The 21,126-nt window shown below is 45.2% G+C and overlaps 1 protein-coding gene across 4 annotated transcripts in view; it reads left to right on the top strand.

Annotated features, from left to right (window-relative positions):
• TPR (translocated promoter region, nuclear basket protein) overlaps positions 1-21,126 on the top strand; it is a 2,097,972-nt gene that overhangs the window by 1,858,189 nt on the left and 218,657 nt on the right. For 3 of the 4 annotated variants that reach the window (XM_069641376.1, XM_069641377.1, XM_069641374.1), the window contains one exon: positions 20,990-21,087. In XM_069641376.1, coding sequence (XP_069497477.1) covers positions 20,990-21,087 — 98 coding nt within the window. The remainder of the gene's footprint in view (positions 1-20,989; positions 21,088-21,126) is intronic. The other variant, XM_069641375.1, reaches the window with a different exon arrangement.

Genomic DNA, 21,126 nt, shown 5'->3' with positions numbered 1-21,126 from the left:
TTAAAGGGCTTCTGGGCACTTTAAGATACCCAGGAAGCTCACGTCGATAAAGACTTCGTAGAGGACTTCCTTGGGGATAGGAAATCTGCAGCACAGTTTATCGCTCTGGTTCAATCGGTCCAGAGGCATATTTAGCCCTCACTACTTACCCCTAACCTGACAAGGGCAGTCAACCCACATGTTGAAAAGATGTTTCAACCAGCCCCTTCGGACCCTTTATACATTAGGGGGCAGTTAAAGCCCGACTCTCTAGTAGTCGCCACCACAAGAGAGCGGGAACACCTCTAGCCTCTGCCGAAGCCCCTCCTGACAAGGAAAATAAGAATATCTACACCCTGGGCAGGAAAGTAGCTTCCTCGGTTGCCTATCAAATAAGAATAGCTAATTATACGATGCCATTATCCAGCTACAATTGCCAAAAGTGAGACGAGGTCGCACAACAAATAGACTTGGTTCCAGAGCCCCTTAAACACAGCTTTTACACACTATTGCTGATATGATAGGTTATTTATAACTTGCTTAATTACTAAGCGCGGATCCGGCGATCGAACCTGTGATGGTCTGGCTTTCAAGGCAAGCACGTTGCCCCTTAGCTGGGGGAGACAAGGGAGCAAGCTGCATTCTTATGAACAACTTAGACACAGCAGACAACGCGTGGCAGAAGGTACACTAATCAAATGCCATGCATGGCTCCGTCAATCGGGTTTTAAATTGGAGACCCAAACTACCCCTTTAAACCTGCCCAACGCTTTATTTGGCAGTGCTGTTGAAGAAGCAGTAAAAAGCGCGAAGGAGGAATACAACGCCCTCAAATCCTTGGGACAACTCACTAACATGCCCTTTGGGCAGAGAGGGAGCTCAAATACATGCAGGTTTAGAGGGCAGAACTCCCAGCGGTCCTCCAATTAAAACCAGGGTGGCCAGAGTTCATCCTGGGGTTTTTCATAAGGGCAGTCCTCTCAACAGGGCCTTGAAAGGGGCCAAATAAGGTCCAGAAGTAGGGGCAGATCCTTCTCCTCAAGAGGGGGTTCAACCCCTCTTAAGCAATGACCACCCGCTAAAGCTTCCCTCCCATACATCTCCAGCAGGAGGTCATATTTCACACTTTGCCCACGCATAGAAGGGGGATCACGTCGGACAAGCACGTACTTTCCACCATGGCAGTGGCTATTGCATAGAAATAATACAAACACCAGCCAACCACCCGCCAAGACAAAGATAAACCACACTGGAAGAACAATGCATCCTGTTAGAAGTAGTCAGGGGACTGCTACTAAAGTACGCCATAGAAATCGTCCTGGCGAACAAGGTAAAAAATTGTATTTATTCAATGTACTTCCTTGTGCCAAAAAAGACCTAACAATGCACACTGTCCTAGAGCTATGCCCTGCAAACACCTATGCCAAGCCACAAAACGTCTGCATGACAACGCTACAGGAAGTAATCACACTGCTGAAACAGGGGGACTACATGGCAACCTTTTGATATGAAAGATGCATACTTTCATATTTCAATATTCTTGCCCTTCGAACCAACCCTACCAATTCAAGGTGCTACCCTTCGGCATAGCCTCTGCTAGCACCAGGGTATTCACCAAGGTGCTAGCAGTAGTGGCAGCGCATCTGTGCAGAGAATCAATCCCAGTGTACCCTTAACTGGATGACTGGTTGCACACACACCCACATGCAAGCCCACGCACACGAGAAGGCATGCATACACAGATGCATGCTCCCGAGAAGGCGTGTATACACAGATGCATGCACATGAGGGCATGCATACATAGATGCAAGCCCTGCCCACCTGTTGTCTTCTGGGTTGCTGCTCTTTCCCCCACCCCCGAGTTATGGAGCCCTCCAGTCCTTTTTCCTTTGTAGATGGGGAGCAGGTGCAAGTGGATCTTGGTCACCTGGCCTAAGCCCCGCCCACCTTCTTAGGCCTGCCTCTTCCGTCCTGCTCTTAACTCTTAGATCAAGGGCATCTCTTGCTCAAGCGTCCGAAAGGAAGACAAAGAAAAGGGCACAAACCCCTGCTGAGACAGCAGGTAAGCATGCACCAACAGGTTTACTCACTCTGTTCTGACAGGCCATGCCCACCCCTCTGGTCCTCCCATGATGTTCCCTTGTGCCCCCCCTTCTCGCACACAGGTGTTGCCTGTTTTGCTTGATTCTTCTAACCTGCTCCCCCTTCACCCTACTTCTGCAGGAGTCTGTCCTGATGCATTCTGGTTTCACCATCACCGTCTTGTGGCCAATGCTGGATTAGACTTTTATGGACTTCATTGATTCATGGTGCGTCACCCTTTCTCATGGTGGCCCTGAATGATGCTGTTCCCATCTTCATCTTGTATCCAGGCTTGCAACATTGTGTTACTACTGACTTCTGTAATTGTATTCGCTCTCCCATCTTGCTTCTCCACTCTTTTTGACTGCTTTCTCTCCTCCTCTCCCTTTCTCCCTTTTCCTGTCTCCTCCCCTCTTACTCTATCAGAATTGCCGCTGGACCTAGTATGATAGTAAACTAGTCTCTCCCCCTCTCCCCTTGTTTTTTACTCCCTCCCTCCCCCACTATCTGAAATGTCATTGGGCCTAGTACGATAGTCGCTTGTTTTGTTCCTCCCCTCCCTTTCTGCACCCCTCTCCCTCACCTTTTCACCTTTTGTTTTCCCTGGCTCTACTAGAAATGCCATCAGGCCTAGTACGGTAAAAGCCTGTCTGTTTCCATTCCCTCCCCACTCTCCCCCTCCCCCCCTTCCTTATCTATGTCTTAGCTCTTGCACTATCTGAAATGTCATCAGGCCGAGTACGATAGTTAATTTCACATCCTTACTGTTCATGGCCTGTAAGAATGTCATTGTATTTTCCCTTGTTCCCTCCCTTGCCTTGAAGCGCTTTGAAACACATTGTGTATAGGCGCTATATAAATAAACTATCATATAATATCATAACAGGGTAATACTCCCAAATTTGCAAGCAAAATACCCAGAAAACAATCAATCTTCTGTTCCAATTGGGATTCTTGATCGAGGAAAAAAAATCCTGTCTCGTTCCAAGCATAAAGAGAAAAGAGTGTCTAGTCTTTTCATCAAACAAAAGCGTGCAAAACCTACTGCTGAAAATACCTCTATATCTAGCCGGTTGCCAAATAAACGTTTGCAAGGCTCTGCGCTTGCTCGGGATGAGGGCTTCATGCATTTACCTGGTTCCGCATGCACAGCTGCACATGCGCCCAATGCAAGAGTGGTTAGTGAAAGAGTGGTCTCAGGCAAGCGGTCAGTGGGACGATCTAGTGGTTGTTTCGCTAACCCTAGTTCATTCGCTACGCTGGTGGTCAAAGGAAAACCCATTGAAGGGAAAACTCTTTCACAACCCTGCAGTACAAGCAATTGTCACAACAGATAAATCACTCACCGGGTGTAGAATCCATTGCCTTCACCACACAGTTCATAGTCTGTGGACTCCGATCACAGCCCAATATCACATTAAACCTGTTGGAGCTGCTAGCAGTGCTGAGAGCCCTGCAAGCTTTCCAAGTGTACCTGTTAGGTCAGAGAGTACAAGTCCTCACGGACAACACTCGACAATATCTGCCCTTGAGGGGGCGATGAAAGATGCTGAAAAAAAGATCCCTGTTAATCGGAAGGATAAACAATGGAGCACAAGGGCTAGATTGACCGAAAAATAGAATTCTGTAGTACAAAAAGCGAAAAACGCAGAAAAGCTCGAAGAGCAAAACGTGAGGACTCCCAACACTGAGATGGCTGCCAGAGGAGGGGCTTAGGTAGAGGGCAGTTATTGGCAGGGGACAGTATAACCCAGAGCTCAGTGTTTGGTTTATGGGAGAAACAGTTTAGAAACAAAACTGAAACTGTTTTTTCTTTTACTGAGGATTCCCAGCCTGACGGGGAATATTCAGGAGCATGTGAATCCATGCTAGACCCATGCTGGAGTACAACAGTTACAGGAAAGTAGCTTGCTCCTTCAAAACCCTTCAGGCTCAGCTGAGAAAAAAACTCCATAAACTAGCTGTAAGGAGGGTTGATCTTTACTATGTAAACAAAACCGCTGCGAAAAACAGACCAACTGTTTGTCTCCATGGCACATGGCAGGGAAGGCGATCACGTTTCAAAAAACGCCATCTCCAGATGAATAGTGAAATGCATATAGCTCTGCTAATCGCTATCAAACAAGACACTCTACCAGGGGTACAGGATCTACTCTGGCATTCATTGCAAATGTTCCGCTGGACGCCATTTTGAAAGCAGCAACATGGAGCGCCATACATACTTTTACTCGGCACTACTGCATTGACACACATTCTATAGCAGCTTCACAGGTGGGACATGCAGTGCTAAAACATCTATTTGCCGCTGTACCTTCTCACAACCCACCACCTTCTCGAGACATTGCTTGCTAATCTATGCATAGCATGTCATCAAAGCAGATCCACAAGCCTCAGAAGGGATACATTACTCACTGTAATTGTATTTCTGATGCTTGTATCTGCTTAGATTCACTGTGCCCACCTTTCCAACCCTGTGGAGTAGAAGGTGCATAGATATTTTCTGGCTTTTATCTGCTTTATTACAACTTTACTTGTGATACACTTAATGCTACCTCATGTCAGAAACAAAACAATCTTGAGCGACCTCGACGCGTGAAGGACCATGGGTACAGTGGACATGACAGTAGGGATAGTATTAGTGGCACACCCTGTCGTCCCTTTTCGAGTTTAGAAAACAAAAAAAGGTGTACTCTGCGGCTACCACTAGATGTCGGCCTATGCATAGCATGTGAATCTAAGCAGATACAATCATCAGAAATATGATTACTGTGACTAATGTATCCCATATTTCTGAGGCTTGTGGAATCTGCTTAGAGCACATGCTGTGCATAGGCCGACATCTAGTGGAAGCTGCAGAGGGTTTGTTTTTTTAATTTAAACTCGAAAAGGGGCGTCGAACTAGGGCGTGCCAGTAATACTATCCCTAGTGACGTCCACTTTACCCATGATCCCTCACGCGTGTAGGACCCTCAGATTGATTTCTTTCCGCCATTCCAGTCGGACGCATATTGCAGAGTCCATTGGCATTAGCCAATTATAAATATATTATTAAAAATTCCCCATTCTTTCCACCCTACGCTGAAGATCAACGCTGGTGAAGATAGAGGACGACCACCGTCTAAACTCAACGACGGACTCTGGGCCTCGGAAGGCCTCTGGCCTCGGCCCAGGCCTTTGAAGGCCTCTGGCATCGGCCCTGTACAAGTAAGACGAGTGGGGGGTGTTCATACAGGCTCCCACATTTATTTCCTACATATACTCGCCCGCTGCCAAATTAATGCTTAGTACTCCTTTCAAATTCTGCCCAAAGTGTAACAGGAAGTTCCCCTGGGTAGATAAGCATAATACGTGCAATTTGTGTCTCCCACAATACCATTGCGAGGTTACCTGTCGTGCTTGTAAGCTCTTCAAGCTGAAAACACTTAAAGACCACTCCACTAAACGCTCGGCCCAGTACGCCAGGCAACGAGAGGCCATGGGCGCTGAAGGGACCTTTAGCGATGGCAGCAACGCCGACGTATCAGACGGCGAAGGCAGAAGGGTGACAATTTAGACACCCACACGCAAGCCCCCGACCTCGGAGGACTGGCCAGCGGTCCAGTTATGGGGACAACACCCGGCGCCAAAAGTACAACCCACACCATTCCCACTAAGCACATCAGCCCCAGCCGTGACTCGACACGCGTGCCGAGCAATCGGCAATGTAGGGCACCGAGAGAGCGGTCTAATGAGTGTGTCCTCTGGGTGTTCCTGTTCGAGATCGCCACATGACAAGAACAAACCGTCCACAGTTGGAAAGAGTGCCGCACTACCTGTAGTTGTAGAGGCTTGGTCGTCAGAAGACGATTCCGACCTCTATGTTCCCAAGTCTTAGCGTGTAGCGTCTACTCCCAAGATTCGTCACCCCTCTACCGCCTCCGAACCTCGACGCGATGTGGCGAAACCCTCGGAAACCCCTAAAACCTCCGGAAAACATTCCTCTAGTCATGGGAAGGGGGATAAACAGCACAAGAGACCTTCAGAACACCATAAAGAAAACCAGAAGGCCCCTTAAAAGTCCAAGGTCCCTGACACTACTCCTAAGGGTAAAATTGTCCCTCTCACTCGTCATGATATGGGCATGGATGAGGAACCAGAGCAAGAGAGGTTAATTACCAGTTCCAAGGAATGGAACTCAGTCGATATTGATAGGGTAATGAGAAGGATGTCTTTTTTTTGTAGACTTTTACAAAAAAGACCCTAATTATTTCCATAGCTATGCAAACACACCAGCTACCTCTGCCCCTTTGGGATCCAAGGACACTCAACCCCCTACTAAAAGGCTCCGCTCTGAGACTCTGGCGCAGGGATTGGTTTCAGACCCTTTGCTAATTGAACTTTACCATCCAGAGTCATATGGTGAGGAGACGGACACAGATGCTGGACGACCAGACAGGGGTCGCTCATTATGGGGATGATGAGGACCAGGAAGAGGAAGATGAGGCGGAAGCCTACAATCTTGACTCCCCTATTCCTAAGGATCCCCCGGTGAATGACTCTCCGATTGATAATCGGCCACTCCTCAACGAGGTACTGGCTAAAGCAGCAGCTCATTTTCAAATAGACACTTAGGGTGTCCAAGAAGCTAGAGATTTCGCGGAAGCAATCCCAGGGGACAGGAAAGCCATTACCCAAGCCATCCCCATATTAAAATCAATCCAGCGTTGAATTGATCCCTCGCTGGTAACCCCAAATCTTACTCGTGCAGTGACTCCATGAGTGGAAAAATTATTCAGGGCAGTGCCCTCCGATCCCATGTACATAAGGGGTCAATTAAAACCCGATTCCCTGGTAGTAACAGCCACCAGAAAGAGGGCAGGCACACCACTAGCTTCTTCAGAAGCACCTCCTGATAGAGAGCAAAAGGATATATGGTCTGGGGAGCAAAGTTGCATCCACGTCAGCCTATCAGGCACGTATTGCTAACAGTACCACTCTTTTAGCAAGCTATAACTGCCACCAGTGGGAACAAGTAGCTGCTCTAGTAGCCTCTGCACCTGAACCACTAAAGAGCCAGTTGGCCCAAATTGCATCAGACGGAAGGTCTGTGTCTGGATGCATCCTTAAAGCAAATTTCGATGCAGCAGATGATGCAGGAAGATTAATAGCAGAAGCCACAGTAATAAAGCGCCACGCTTGGCTCATGCAGTCAGGGTTTGAACCCGAGACCCAAGCCACGCTTATAGACATTCCGTTGGAGAATAACTTTCTATTCGGCAAGGCAGTGGAAGAGGCACTAAAGACAGCTAAAGATGAGTACGAGACACTAAAATCTCTCGGCCAACTCACAAATAAAACCCCATGTCAAAGGGGAAATAATAGTTTTCGTCGCTTTCGTGGCCAAAGCTCCCAGAGGGGTTCCAACTACTACCAAAATCAAGAAACCTCATGGGGCAACAATCAGTTCCAAACATCACAGGGATTCACCAGAGTCCAGCGCAGGGGTCGCACTAGGAGAAGGAGGCAGCCCCTCCAGGGGTGGCATCCCACCTAGTAAACAGTGATGTTCCGCTTCGGGTCCATTCCCACGCATCCCCAGTAGGGGGGCGCATTTACACCTTCACCCACGCATAGGAGGGGATCACTTCGGACAGATGGGTGCTGTCCACAGTGTCCGCAGGATATTGTATAGAAATATTAGCACGCCCATCGACCATAGCCAAGACAGAAGGTACAGTCGTTGGAGCACCAGAAAATCCTTCTCGAGGAAATCGCCACTCTACTTGCAAAGGACGCCATAGAACTCGTCCCGGGCAACCAGGTAAACAGGTATTTATTCAACCTACTTCCTTGTGAAAAAGAAAGATTTAACAATGCGCCCAGTATTAGATTTGCGCCCTGCAAACAAGTATGTCAAGCCACAAAAATTCTGCATGACTACACTCCAAGAGGTAATCCCCCTACTAAAAAGGGGGATTACATGGCAACATTGGATATGAACGATGCCTATTTTCATGTTTCAATGTTCCCAGCGCACAAAAGATTCTTGTGTTTCAAAATAGACAACCAGCACTACCAGTTCAAGGTGCTGCCCTTCAATATAGCTCCAAGGGTATTCACCAAGGTACTAGTGGTGGTGGCAGCACACCAATCCCAGTGTACCCTTACCTGGACAACTGGCTCATCACAGGGGAAACCCCTGTAATTTGCAGGGTAAACATTCAGAGAACAATCAACCTCCTCTTCGAATTGGGCTTCTCAATCAACGAGAAAAAATCAAGCCCGTTTCCCAATCACCTCCAAAACAGTTCCTAGGAGCTGTTCTAAGACACCCAAGAGGGGTTGGCCTTTCCACAGGAAAGAATTTGAAATCTGTTGCTGCAAATTCCTCACGATCAGGCCGGTCGCCAAATCAGGGTGCACAAAGCGATGCGTTTGCTAGGCAGGATGGCATCTTGCATTTAGCTGGTTCCCCACGCGCGCCTGCGCATGCGACCCATGCAGGAATGGTTGGCGAAACAGTGGTCTCAAGCAAGCAGTCAGTGGGACGATCTAGTGGTCGTTTTGCCAACACTACTACAAAGTCTTCGCTGGTGGACAAGAGAAAATCTTACGAAGGGCAAACCCTTCTACGGTCCAGAGATATCGCCGTCGTCACAACAGACGCCTCCCTGGCAGGGTGGAGAGATCACTACCCTCATCACACAGCTCAGGGTCTCTGGTCTCACACAGTGGCTCAGAACCACATCATTCTGCTAGAACTTCTGGCAGTCTTCAGAGCGCTTTGGGCATTCAAACCCCTCCTATCCAACCTGTCAGTGCAGATCCTAACCAACAGCACGATGGCAATGTTTTACTAAAACAAACAAACAAGGGGCCACTTGTTCGCCAAATCTGTCCAAGCTTGCCCAGACAATTTGGAGATGGGCACTCAAACAGAACATTTACTTGTCATCCCAACATGTTCTAGGGAATCTCGACTCTCTAGCAGATGCTCTGAGCAGGGATCCCCTTCCAGAAGAACACGAATGAACATTACACAAAGAAGTTGTAGGAGACCTCTTCTCTCAGTGGGGTTTCCCCACTATAGACCTATTCGCCACAAGCGAAAACAGGCAATGTCCAGACTTCGCATCCAGGTTCCCCCAGCCAGGCTCCAAGGGGAACGTCCTATGGATGAATTTGTCAGGGATGTTTGCCTATGCTTTTCCACCAACCCCTCTGATGAGGAAGGTGGTCAACAAGATCCACAGGGAACCAATGACGCTCATCCTAGTTGCTCCTATGTGGGCGAGACAACCGCGGTAACCACACCTATGCAAAGTGGCTGTGTACGACCCCATCAAACTCCTGTGCCGGTACAACCTACTCTCCCAGCACAAGGGACTAACAGTGCATCCTCAGCCCAACTCAATGAACTTGGCAGCATGGCTCCTGAAGTCATAGTTTGGACATCTCAATTTACCACAGAGATGTATGGATATCTTGAAAGAATTAAGAAAACCTAACACAAGGCACTGTTACTATGACAAATGGAAATGATTCATTATTTGATGCCATAACAAGCAAATCAACCCAGTTGATTGTACTCCTTCTAATGTCGTCACATATATGCTCCACCTATTAGATGCAGGGTTAGTGTTTAACTCACTTAAAGTACACATGGCAGCTTTATCAGCCTACACCACTTCCTATAACAAGGTATCAAGGTGGAAAGTAACAGTTGTCAAAGCATTTATGGAAGGGGTAAAGAGACTCCACCCTCCAATTTCTAACCCGCCACCAGGTTAGGACCTTAATGTGGTACTTGCTAAGCTCATGGGACCCCCCTTTGAGCCCATGCACAAATCTAGTTTAAAACACTTGGCTTAGTAGCCATCACATCCATAAGAAAGGTCAGTGAAATTCAAGCTCTGTCAGTGCAGGATCCTTTCTTTACTGTTAATAAGGATAAACTGGTTGTACGCACTCACCCTAGGTTCTCACCAAAGTTAATTTCCAAATTCCATGTTAACCAGTCTATCGAGCTACCAGCCTTCTTCCAAGAACCCAAAAGCTCTGCTGAGATGAAACTCCACACACTAGATGTGAGGAGGGCGGTCCTCTACTATGTAGACCAAACCAGGCCGCTAAGAAAGACAGATCAACTGTTTATCTCCATGGCTCCAGGCAGAGAGGGAGATTGCGTCTCTAAGAATGTCATCTCTAGGTGGATAGTCGGATGTATCCAACTGTGCTATTCCCTTTCAGATAAGACGCTGCCTTTTACGCCAAGGGCCCACTCTACAAGAGGTACAGGAGCCACTCTGCCTTTCATTGCAAATGTACCCCTTGATACCATTTGCAAAGCAGGTACATGGAGCTCTATTCACACCTTTACTCGGCACTACTGCATTGACACTCATTCAAAGACAGATACTCAAGTGGGACAAGCGGTTTTAAGACGTTTGTTCTCTCATGACCCTTCTCACATCACACTTCTGTCTAACACTACTCGCTAATCTATGCACAGCATGTGATCTAAGCAGATTCCACAAGCCTCAGAAGGGATACATAACTCACTGTAATCGTATTTCTGATGCTTGTATCTGCATAGATTCACATGCGCCCGCCCTTCCTCCCCTCTGAGACAAGGCGCATGGATGCTTGTAGTCTTATCTCTCTTATCTGCTTGGATTCTCTGTACTCACACTACTCCTCATGCTACCTCATCTCAGAAAAATACAATCTGAGGGTCCTACACGCGTGAGGGATCATGGGTACAGTGGACGTCACACTAGGGATAGTATTACTGGCACGCCCCAGTTCGACGCCCATTTTCAAGAAAAACAAACTGTAATACTCTGCAGCTGCCACTAGATGTCGGCCTATGCACAGCATGTGAATCGAAGTAGATATAAGCATCAGAAATACGATTACGGTGAGCAATGTATCCCATATATTAAAGGAAAAAACTTTACTTGCAGGGACATTAAGGTGAGAAATTAACGCAGCAAACCCCCTGAAATTCAACCAAAGCCACCTTAACTTTGCACCCCCTCTTAAGCAGCCTATGACCACAATTATATCCAATCACATCACTGATGACCTCACTAAATACATTACAACAGTAACTGGCATGAAGGATGGCCTTAAGCATGGTACGTGCTTGGCCAAATATATTTTAACATATGTGCACTGTATATTTTTAAAACTCTTAACAGGCCACCAGCCACTAACCTCTTTTTCTATGTTCCCATTGTCACACAATCTAAACATGAAAGCTTTGTTGGTACGTTGGGCAGTGGATAACTCCCACTCCATACACGTTTTAATTGTCTACCATCCCACTGGGTCCCACTCTGCCTTCATGACCCCTTTTCTAGACCTGGAGGCCTCTCCAACTTAGGCTTTCCAATCTAGTGATATTGGGAGATTTTAATATTGGATCCAATGCCCCATTAGTCCCTGCTTTGGCACAGTTCTTTTTAATCCTTCACTGATTTTGGTCTTCAGCAATTGGTTTCTGAAGCCACCCACTCTTTGGGTGGCATACTTGACCTCATCTTTAACAAATGTACTATTACAGTGGCTCCAGTCAGTGAAGTATTTTGTTTGGATCATTGCTTTATACATTTTAAAGTACTCTCTGTGTCCTGTCCATGTTATTAGTCTAGCCATGGCCATGAAACATAATTTGCGCTTAGCCGACCTCTCTCATGTCTAATTTTATTAATGAGTGTCGGAGAGCCACTTCAGTGAACCTATCTTCTCTATCCAAGAACCTGCAGGAGGCCGCCAATTTAGCGACCCCCACCCCCAAAGGTACTCTCCAGAAGAAACATCCTTCTGCACTGTGGTTTTCAGAAGGGGCTGAGAGCAGCCCACCTGAAACTGAGGCAAGCAGAACATAAATGGCGTTTGTCCTACAGCCATAAAGAGTAATTGACCTATCGCTACCTCACTCTTGAGTATCACACATTTATTCGGATTACCAAACACATCTAAAGCGGGATCTGCACTCAACCAATCTAAATACCTGTTCCCTGTAGTTAAATCCTTTTGTTCCTCAACCCACTTTACACCTATTGTGAAACAGACTCAACTTCTTTGCGACTCATTTTCTGAGTTCTTTGTTACAAAGATTATGGTATTCACAACTTTATCAGGTCTAGCCTCCCTAGTTCTGCCAACACTGCTAGAGTTGATTGTTATATATTGATGACCCACTCAGACTTGTTGATTCATCTTTAGGTATTTATTATTGAGAGTCCCCAGGTGGGTGTAGCCTCTGGTCACTTTAACTCTACAACCACCATAGTTCGGGAACCCGGCAGATTCCAGAGCTATGCCGACCAAAACGCTGCATGACCATTACATCGTGACTAATTAAGCAACAAACATAACATCTCCACCCCTACACAACACACAACAGAAAAAGAAGAAAAAAGAGAAAACGGGGGTGGGTTGGGAGAAGAAAAACAGAGACAACACAACTGTAAGGAAACGGAAAACAGGGAAATGTAAATCCCAAAAAAGGATATGAAAAGTAGAACCATAGTCTGTGCTGCTGGAGCAATGGATGTTGAATTGAAACAGGGGCATGTCGGAAATCCAATCAATGTAGAGTCTAGTAGTAAGTAAAATATTTCTTGAAGTTCTGAATGAGTCTTCTGTTTTTAGGTAACATGCCGTCTCCCTCAAAGGGGTCTTTGGCCCTCCTGACAACCACGTGTGATTTTACCACATTATAATCATCTAGTGGCATGTTCTTCTCCGACAGCACCACATCATCACACGGCCATCTCTTGCCATCTTCTAATATTACAGACTTTCCTGACGACGTCACTACTCTTTGAGGAGCCCTAAATTTGGATTGTCCTTTCAACACTTTCTTGGGGGCTCTCGCGCAAATCCAATCACCTTCTTTAATCTCACTCTCTGCCATGCGTTTGCTGGTGTCATAGTAATCTTTATATTTAGCTTGCCTTTCTTTCACTCTTTTTACTATATCTACATCCTCCATATCAATTTGTTTGTGAGGTCTTGATACTAACCAAGCTGGTCTAATTTTGTTGGATGCTGTCCTCCCCTCATTGTGAAAGGCTCCTCCACTGACCGAATGTGGAGTCATTCTGTAAGTATTTAAAGCTTCCTTTAATGTGTCCTTCCACGGCAGAGCATTTACAATTGCTAACTGTATGATGCTCTTCACAGAGCCATTCATCCTCTCAACTATGCCATTGGGTGATATAACAAAGTTGTTTTGTGCTCAATTGTTCTTTCTTTCATAAGTCTGCACTTCTGTTGACATGATCTGAACACCATTGTCTGATAGTATTTCTAGCGGGTCCCCCTCCCTGTTAAACATGTTGTCCATAAACCTCACTATCTTTTTGGCAGTAACGGCTCCTTCCGTGATACCCCATTCCACCCATTTGGATGTGTAGTCCAACAGTACTATAATATAAGTCTTCTGGGTGTCTAGAGTTTCATAAGGTCCCGTAATGTCTATAGCTAATTTAGTCCAAACTGAATGTGGAATTTCAACCGGCTGCCCTCATCCTTTTTCCTTTATCACTACAGTACATGCTGTGCAGTCTTTAACCAACTCTTCCATTTCTTTCCACATACCTGGCCACCAGTAGTTTTCTCTCTCTCCTCTTGAGGAGACTCCTTCATAAGTGACCTTCATGTGCTAGATTCATGATTCTATTCCTTAATGCCACTGGTGGGATGATGTGATCACCCCTATGGACACGTGTAGCATCACTTGAAATGTCATCTCTTATTTGAATGTACATCTTAATACTTTGATCAACTTCCTTCCATTCACCCTGAATAGCCTGTCTCAACCCTGTTCACGATCTTCAGCAGCTGCTTTGGTCCATTCTTCTCTTGATATGCCTGGATTTATATGTGCAATGATACATTCTGTACTATGCTCCTCATAGAACCTCTTTGGCTTCACCACAATCCCAGGGCAACCTTGAAAAACATTCTGCTACCACATTGGATCTGCCTGGGGTGTATCACACACTTTCATTGTACTGCATAATATCAAATTCCCATCTCCGGATCCGGGCTGACACCAGATGCGGGCTCTTTGAGTTTGGTACATGGATCAACGGTTTATGGTCTGTTCTCAACTCAATTGGCAAGCCCCAAATGAGACTCCTAAAGTGTTCCAATTTCCACCTCACCCCAAGTGCCTCTTTTTCAATGGTCGAATAGTTCAGTTCTGCCCCCTTTAGTATTCTTGACGCAAATGCAATGAGCACTGCTCTGCCTCCCTGGATTTGTTCCAGAACACCCCCTAAACCAATATTGCTGGCGTCCACAGAAACTATATTACAAGTGTTGCAATCAAACATTTTCAATGTCTGTGCCTTGTTTATACTTGTTCAAATTGATACCTGCACTCATCCGACCATGTACATCTCAGATTTTTTCATAAGCTCTCTCATATATTTTGTTTTATCCGTTTCGTGAGATATACATTTCGAATAATACTCAGTTAATCCCAGGAAACTTCACAACTGATCTTTATTGGTTGGTTCAGGAATGTTCAAGATGATGTCGAATAAGTTCTTCTTTGGTCTAATTCCCTCAGAATTTGAGGTGCCCTAAGTATGTTACCTCATTCATTCTAATCTTGCATTTTGCCATCTTCAGGGTTAGTCTTCTCTTACATCACTTGTAGCACTCCCAATAATTTGGCATTGTGCTCCTCCTCTGCCAGCGCTGAAATCAAAATGTAATCTTGAAAATAGTAGACACCCTTAGGACCACCAAACAACTGATGCATTAGCCTTTGAAATACTGCTTCTGCTAAACCGACAGGCATTCTCTTGTATCTGACTACTCCCATGGGTGTAACAAACGATGTGAGATGTCTTGATTCTTCATCTAACATAACTTGATGATATGCTGAAGATAAATCAAGAGTTGTGAAAAATGTTGCTGGTCTCATGGTTGTCAACATCTTTCCGATGTTATGTAAAGGATGCCTGTCCATCCATATGTCTGCATTTAACACCCTTAAATCTACACACATTCTAATGGAATCAGTTTTTTTGCACAATCACAATCAGGGAAAGCCACTCTGAGCTTTCAATTGGCTCGATGATATCTTGTTTACACAGCTTTGTCAGTTCTTTCTGCAAGGATTCTCTCGTGCGTATGGGAATGTTTCTTACTCGCAACTGGTTTGGCAACCTTCTTTAGTATGATTCTGTGTTTGAAGCCTTTTAATACCCCAATAGTCACATTAAACACTTGAGGAAAGCTTATTGCTAGGTTCTCACTTGTGTCACAACTGTCCACAGATATGCTCAATATAGGAACATTCTCCCCAGGATGTATCCTGATGTGTAATGTTGCTTGTTCTCACCATCCTACAACAGATGAGCCATTTTCGCCAACGTATAGTTTGCTGTATGTTTCTCTTCCTTTAAAACACAGATGCACACAACTATATCCTATAATGTTTATGGGAGTCTTGCCATACCCTGTGGCCCTCTCCCTCGTGCTTTGTAAATCTTCACACCTGCCTTTTAATTCCTTAACATAAGTCTCTACATTGTGATCCCGTGTCTACCATGACAATGGCACTTCATTTATGTGAATGGAGACCCATGGTCCTTGATTCCTTTCACTTGATGTGAGAGTTAAAATCTGAACCTCCTCTATCTCGTCTGTAATTGATAGTAGGCTAGTCGGGCCTCTAATGTCTTCCAATGCCTTGATGATTATGTTATTTGTACTTGCAGAGCGATGGCCTTCATTCTTCATTCTGTTGGCGATATGTGAACCAAATCTCCCTCTTCCTCTCCTACAAACTTTGCCAAAGTGACGCATGCAGCCACACTTGAGTTTGCTTCGCATTCCCTCTCTATTTGTATGTCTGCTCCGACCACATTTATAACACATTTATAACGCCGACCTTGTAATCTGTTGACAGGCTCGCTCTCTCCTGGGATTTGGTCTGAAATTGTTCATGGCCATCTTCTTTAGCAACGCTTAGTGTCTCCTCATTGTTCTCATCTTTCATCTAGAACAGATATAATTTATTTACTCTCTTCCTTGCTCTGCACCTCTCGTACATATTTTACCCAGTTCCATTGTTCTAGCTATTTCTATTGCCTGTTCTAAGGTTTGATCTTTTTTTCTACCATAACCTTTGTTTTATGTGGGGGCCCGCAACATGCAGGTTTAATTTGTCCCTCAGGTATTCATCAGCTACCCCTGTAAATTTGCAAGTTGAAATCAAACCCCTCAACACTATGTAGGCATCTACAGATTCACCTTTGTTCTGGCGTCTGGAGAAAAAATGTATCTCTCAAGGACAATTTTAGTCTTGTTTCTGAAATGCTTGGACAGCTTGTTTAGGGCACTTTCATATTTTCTACTGCTGCTTGAACCAGCCGAATCGCCTGAACCCCCATCCGTGTCATTCTGATCAGGCAGTGTGCGGAATATCTGAAGTGCCTCTGTACCAATGCAATTCAACAAGGTAGCTTCTTTTCGGTCATCGCTAAATTTAGCACCACCTGTTGCTCTTAGGTATACTTGAAACCCATCTACCCATTGTTCCCACAAATTGGTAGGGTTTCCTGGATTTGGAAGAAATTGAACTGGTGCTGGACTGTGTTGCATAGTGTGGAACCACAGTAATAATGCTCTTTTTAATTAATTCACCGAATTTTCTGGGCTTCTCTATTGTTTTGCTTTACTTATACATCTGTCCTGTGCAGCTAACTATGTTGTCTTGTTGCCTGAACGTTATCTTTTGTATCATTATTTTCACATGCTTTGCTCCTTGCTGGTGGTGAGATTTATACATAAATATCTTCACTTACTGTCCTCAATGATGCACCACGTTTTCTTAAGCTGTGTCAAATAGTTTGTGCACTTATTGCCTTGGTATGGGGGTCAGCTGAGTTTTCCTACTTATACCCAGTGGTCGAAGTGTACGAAAAGAAGTAGTGGAACTAACTATGTTCCCTACTGGCCTGTACCGCTCCCCACAAACCCCATTGCTGCGCCCCTCCCACACAAAATACAAACCTCAAAACGCATGCACCTGCTGTTTTAGAGCACGTCCCGTGCAGTGCACTGAAAGTGCAAGCCTCAACTTCTTCCTACACTTCTATTTTAAAACGAAACCATTCCGGAATAGTTTCTTTTTAAAATAAAAGTAGAGGAACGGTAAAACTTATTTAAAAGAAGTAGAGGAGCACCGCCCCCGACCGCTGCCGCCCACTTCGACCTCTGCTTATACCTAATTACTCCGTTGTGTCGACATGCGGCGCTGTTTATTTAACACATCCGACTTCCCTCCGTCGACTTTCTTTACAGTTTTCGGTTGCAGCGTGTGGTTGCCAAGGCACCTCTTCAATGGTTAATAAGATGGCCGCCACGTAGAGGACTTTCTTTAAGATCCTTTTCTCTACGTTCAGCAATTGTTGTTGCCTGCACGCGTCGGTAGCTTTAGTAAGTTGCAGAGGTAGGCACAGACTACTAATGTCCAATTATATATTATATTCAATCAATCCACGGTACCTTAAGGAAGTTCTTGGTGCTGGTCACATGAAATTCCTTTCTCTTTGACGACGGTGCTATTTATTCAGATGTTCTTTCTGGTTCTTTTCTGTATTACGCAAGGCAGCTGCAGGGGAACACGTGTAGGTTCTCACACCGAACAAACTTCTTGTTGCGAGCTCTCCTTGATTGTACTGAGTATCCTTGTCAGCAATTTGTTGTATTTATTATTGAGAGCCCCCAGGTGGGTGCATCCTCTGATCTCTTCAACTCTCCAACCACCATAGTAACGGAACCCGGCAGATTCCAGAACTATGTCGACCAAGACACTGCATGACCACTACATAGTAACTGATTAAGCAACAAACATGACATTGATCCTGCCACTCTGGATTCTCTATCCTGGTTACACTTCCCTGAGGTTTCCATGGCGGTAGGTTCATTGAAGTCAGCTGCCCCTTCTGATCCGGTGCCGCTGACGGCACTAAAGGGCATACTACCTGCTATCCTCCTTTGGGTTACTGCAGCAGTGAACCTTTTCCTGCCAATCTGGTACTATTCCCAAAACTCTAAACAGGCGATGGTTATCACCCATTTAAAAAAAAAAGTCACGGGATGTCTGATTTGGCTAATTATCACACCTTCTCCCATTTCTTATGAAGCTGTTGAATCTCTGGTCTCTCCTCTTCTGTCTTCTTTCCTGGAATCCGTTTGCTTCCTTAGCTCCTTGCAATCTGGTTTTCTGACCTGGGCGAGCACTTTGCAGTCTGGGATAGAGTGCTGCTGGGAGGTGGGGGGTGGTGGGTGGGTGGGGAGTGAGCGCAGAGCTCGAGTCCCTAATCACTTCAGAAATTTCAGTCAAATCCGTTCCTTGAATCAAAAGTTGACAATAGAATTTTAAGGAGTTCCTATGGGTGTCCTACTCACCTGGACTTTTCTTATCTTTCTCTTGGTTCTTGCAACAAAGGAGATTACTCGTGTACTGTACTTGGATTTTACCACAAGTCTCCTGATGAGGGAGACTACTCCTGAAGCACTCTTCCCCAAGCCCCTCCTGGGTCTCCCGTGGTTCCTGTTATCTTCTTTCTGGTGGAGGCACCTCACTGGTTCTTTCTGGGGTGCTGGTTTTGCTCTTGCTGAATGCTCTTCACGTCTTTCTCTGCTGCACTGTGCTGGCTCTGCAGGTTTCTTAACCTTTCGGTGTCAGTGTAGTTGGAGGACCGTCGGTCCACCTCTTTGAGGTCACGCCACAGTCTGCTTCTCTCAAGCTTCAGTGTAGAATGGGTCTACGTCTGAGTATGGAGTGCTCAGCTGACCGTTCTAGGGTGTCCTCTTGTCTGAGGGCCAGCTTCTTCTGCTTGCTTCCTTGTTCCCAGGTTTGAATCTCCTGGGGCTGACTGGCTTCATGCCGGGTCTATCCTTTTTTGTGTCCCTTCTTGCTTTTTAAGTCCTGTATCTAGGTTCTCCCCAGTAGAGTGCCATAGTCCCTTGTTTCTGTCAATGGAGCATTCTTCATGCTTAGTTGGGGGCTATCTCTTCAGTACCGTTTTGGCTTGTAAAAGGAGTAGTTTGCATCACTCCTTCAATCTTCTTCTCAGTACTTTTGGGAGATGACTTATCACTTTAGATGTTCCTCCTAGTTTTGGTAGTATTAAGATTTAAATGAGGAAAGGAGGGAATATTGCAGTAACAAACCATGCTTTCAGGTTGGTTTGTGGAGGACCTCTATGATTTCTTGGTCTCTGAGGGACGATGGGGAATTCAGAGAGTTCCGTCTTGGAACAGGGGACCTTGTCCCCTAGGGGGATTGTTGCACATCAGGCTCACCTCCCTAACATCACAGAGAATTGACGAGATCCTGTGAATCGTCACACTACACAAGTAAAGCATTGGTCTCTGACATGAGAAGGGCAGTCTGTACTTTGCAAGTTCAAACCCCTTACGAAGGCCAATTAAACCTTTTAATTCTTCTGAGGTTAAGTCAAGTACCATTCAAAATGGGGCGCATCACCTGTTGATAGAGCACTTCGAAGCTGGAGAAGCCTGGCATGAAGCGCTATATAACACAATCGAACTGTTGGGTTGCAGTGGTTAACTGCCGATCTAGAATAGCTGCCATTTTGCTTGCTTGCTGCTGATGGCTCTTTTTGGTGTTCTTCTTCATGCTGCAGACAAAACTGGTCATACTGTGACTGCAGCATGTCTTTTAGCCTCCATATGTCTGCCTAGGTATTCCAAAAAGGTAATTGTCCTAAATTGATGTGTCCAGTTTGTATCCATCTTTCAGTACTTAATATAAGCATGTGTTGAAGCGCTCACAGTTTTGGCAATAACCTGGAGTGCAGCACCAGAATTACTGGGTGAGGCACGGGTGCCTGAGTTCTGGACATTTTGTATCATATTCAACAATTGGATGACATAATCACCTCTGGTGTTTTGTCTTATTGCACATTTGATTATGGTGCCACATGCTTTCATTCCATCCTGGTGTCAATTTCTGCATGTAAGCCTTGTTCCCACTGAGAGTGGCATGGTAACTTGTTATATTTCTGAAAAGGACAATCCAAAATCGCCAGTATGGCATCATTTGATTGCAGTTATGACGCAGAGTATGAAATGACCATACATAAGATGCTTGACAGTTTCTACAATACACTAAATTCAGACACTCAAGTGTTCAATATGGCAATACTCAAATGTGTATGGGAAAACAATTGCCTTAGCTTGTAATATGAGTGTAAACTGCCTCCTTCAATTAGTTGAAATGATTTGCCTCCATCACAGGTTAGAAGCACATGTGTGGATCAGTCCCCCATGTCGAGGTGAAGGTCCTACATCTCTTCCATTTCTGTACAGAGATGCAGACTGTAGAAATTCTTGAACTCTAAAGCACTTGAAATTGTACTTGTTTTTGTATTGTCAATAAATTAAGTAGTCTCTGCTCAAACTCGCTGCTGCTTTTCACATAACTACTAGGAAAATATATTAAATGTGCATTTACGACACAATGTAGAGACCACATCACCCATAAGTTATTTAATCCGATTTAGGTTTACGCACCATACCAATTGTGTAAAGGTGGTTAGGGAGGACAGAATAAATTGTGGCATTTGAAGTGCCAGCTGGCTATTTTGCATGAAATGTTCCAAAGTTGTCTTATGCCATGTGACATTTGAAGCTAGTCCTGGCTTTTCATTTGGCAACTTTGAACATGCCTTTTGGCAAGTTTAAAGATGCCAGGATTGGTATGCCCAAATAGGAAATTCAACACTACAATTCCCCCTAGTACGATGTATTGTTGATTAGAATGAATGCCAGTATAGGAAGAATTTGTCACATATGCCATGGCGCCGCTTGGAGCTATAGCAATGAGCAGAAAAATAAGAGTTCACAAAAAAGTTATTTATTGAGAATTATAATGTCTCAGCAGCAACAGCACTTTTTTGATGAAGAGGATCGGACTGTACCAAGCACCCCGACCCTTGTGGTGCAGCATCGCACGGACGGATTTGCAGAAGCCATTCAGTAAGTTGTGAAGATCATGATTGTCAATGTTTATATTGT

Source organism: Ambystoma mexicanum, chromosome 1q, assembly GCF_040938575.1.
Source record: "Ambystoma mexicanum isolate Mex_15411 chromosome 1q, UKY_AmexF1_1, whole genome shotgun sequence".
Classification (NCBI taxonomy): domain Eukaryota; kingdom Metazoa; phylum Chordata; class Amphibia; order Caudata; family Ambystomatidae; genus Ambystoma; species Ambystoma mexicanum.
This window is presented reverse-complemented; position numbering and strand designations above follow the sequence as displayed.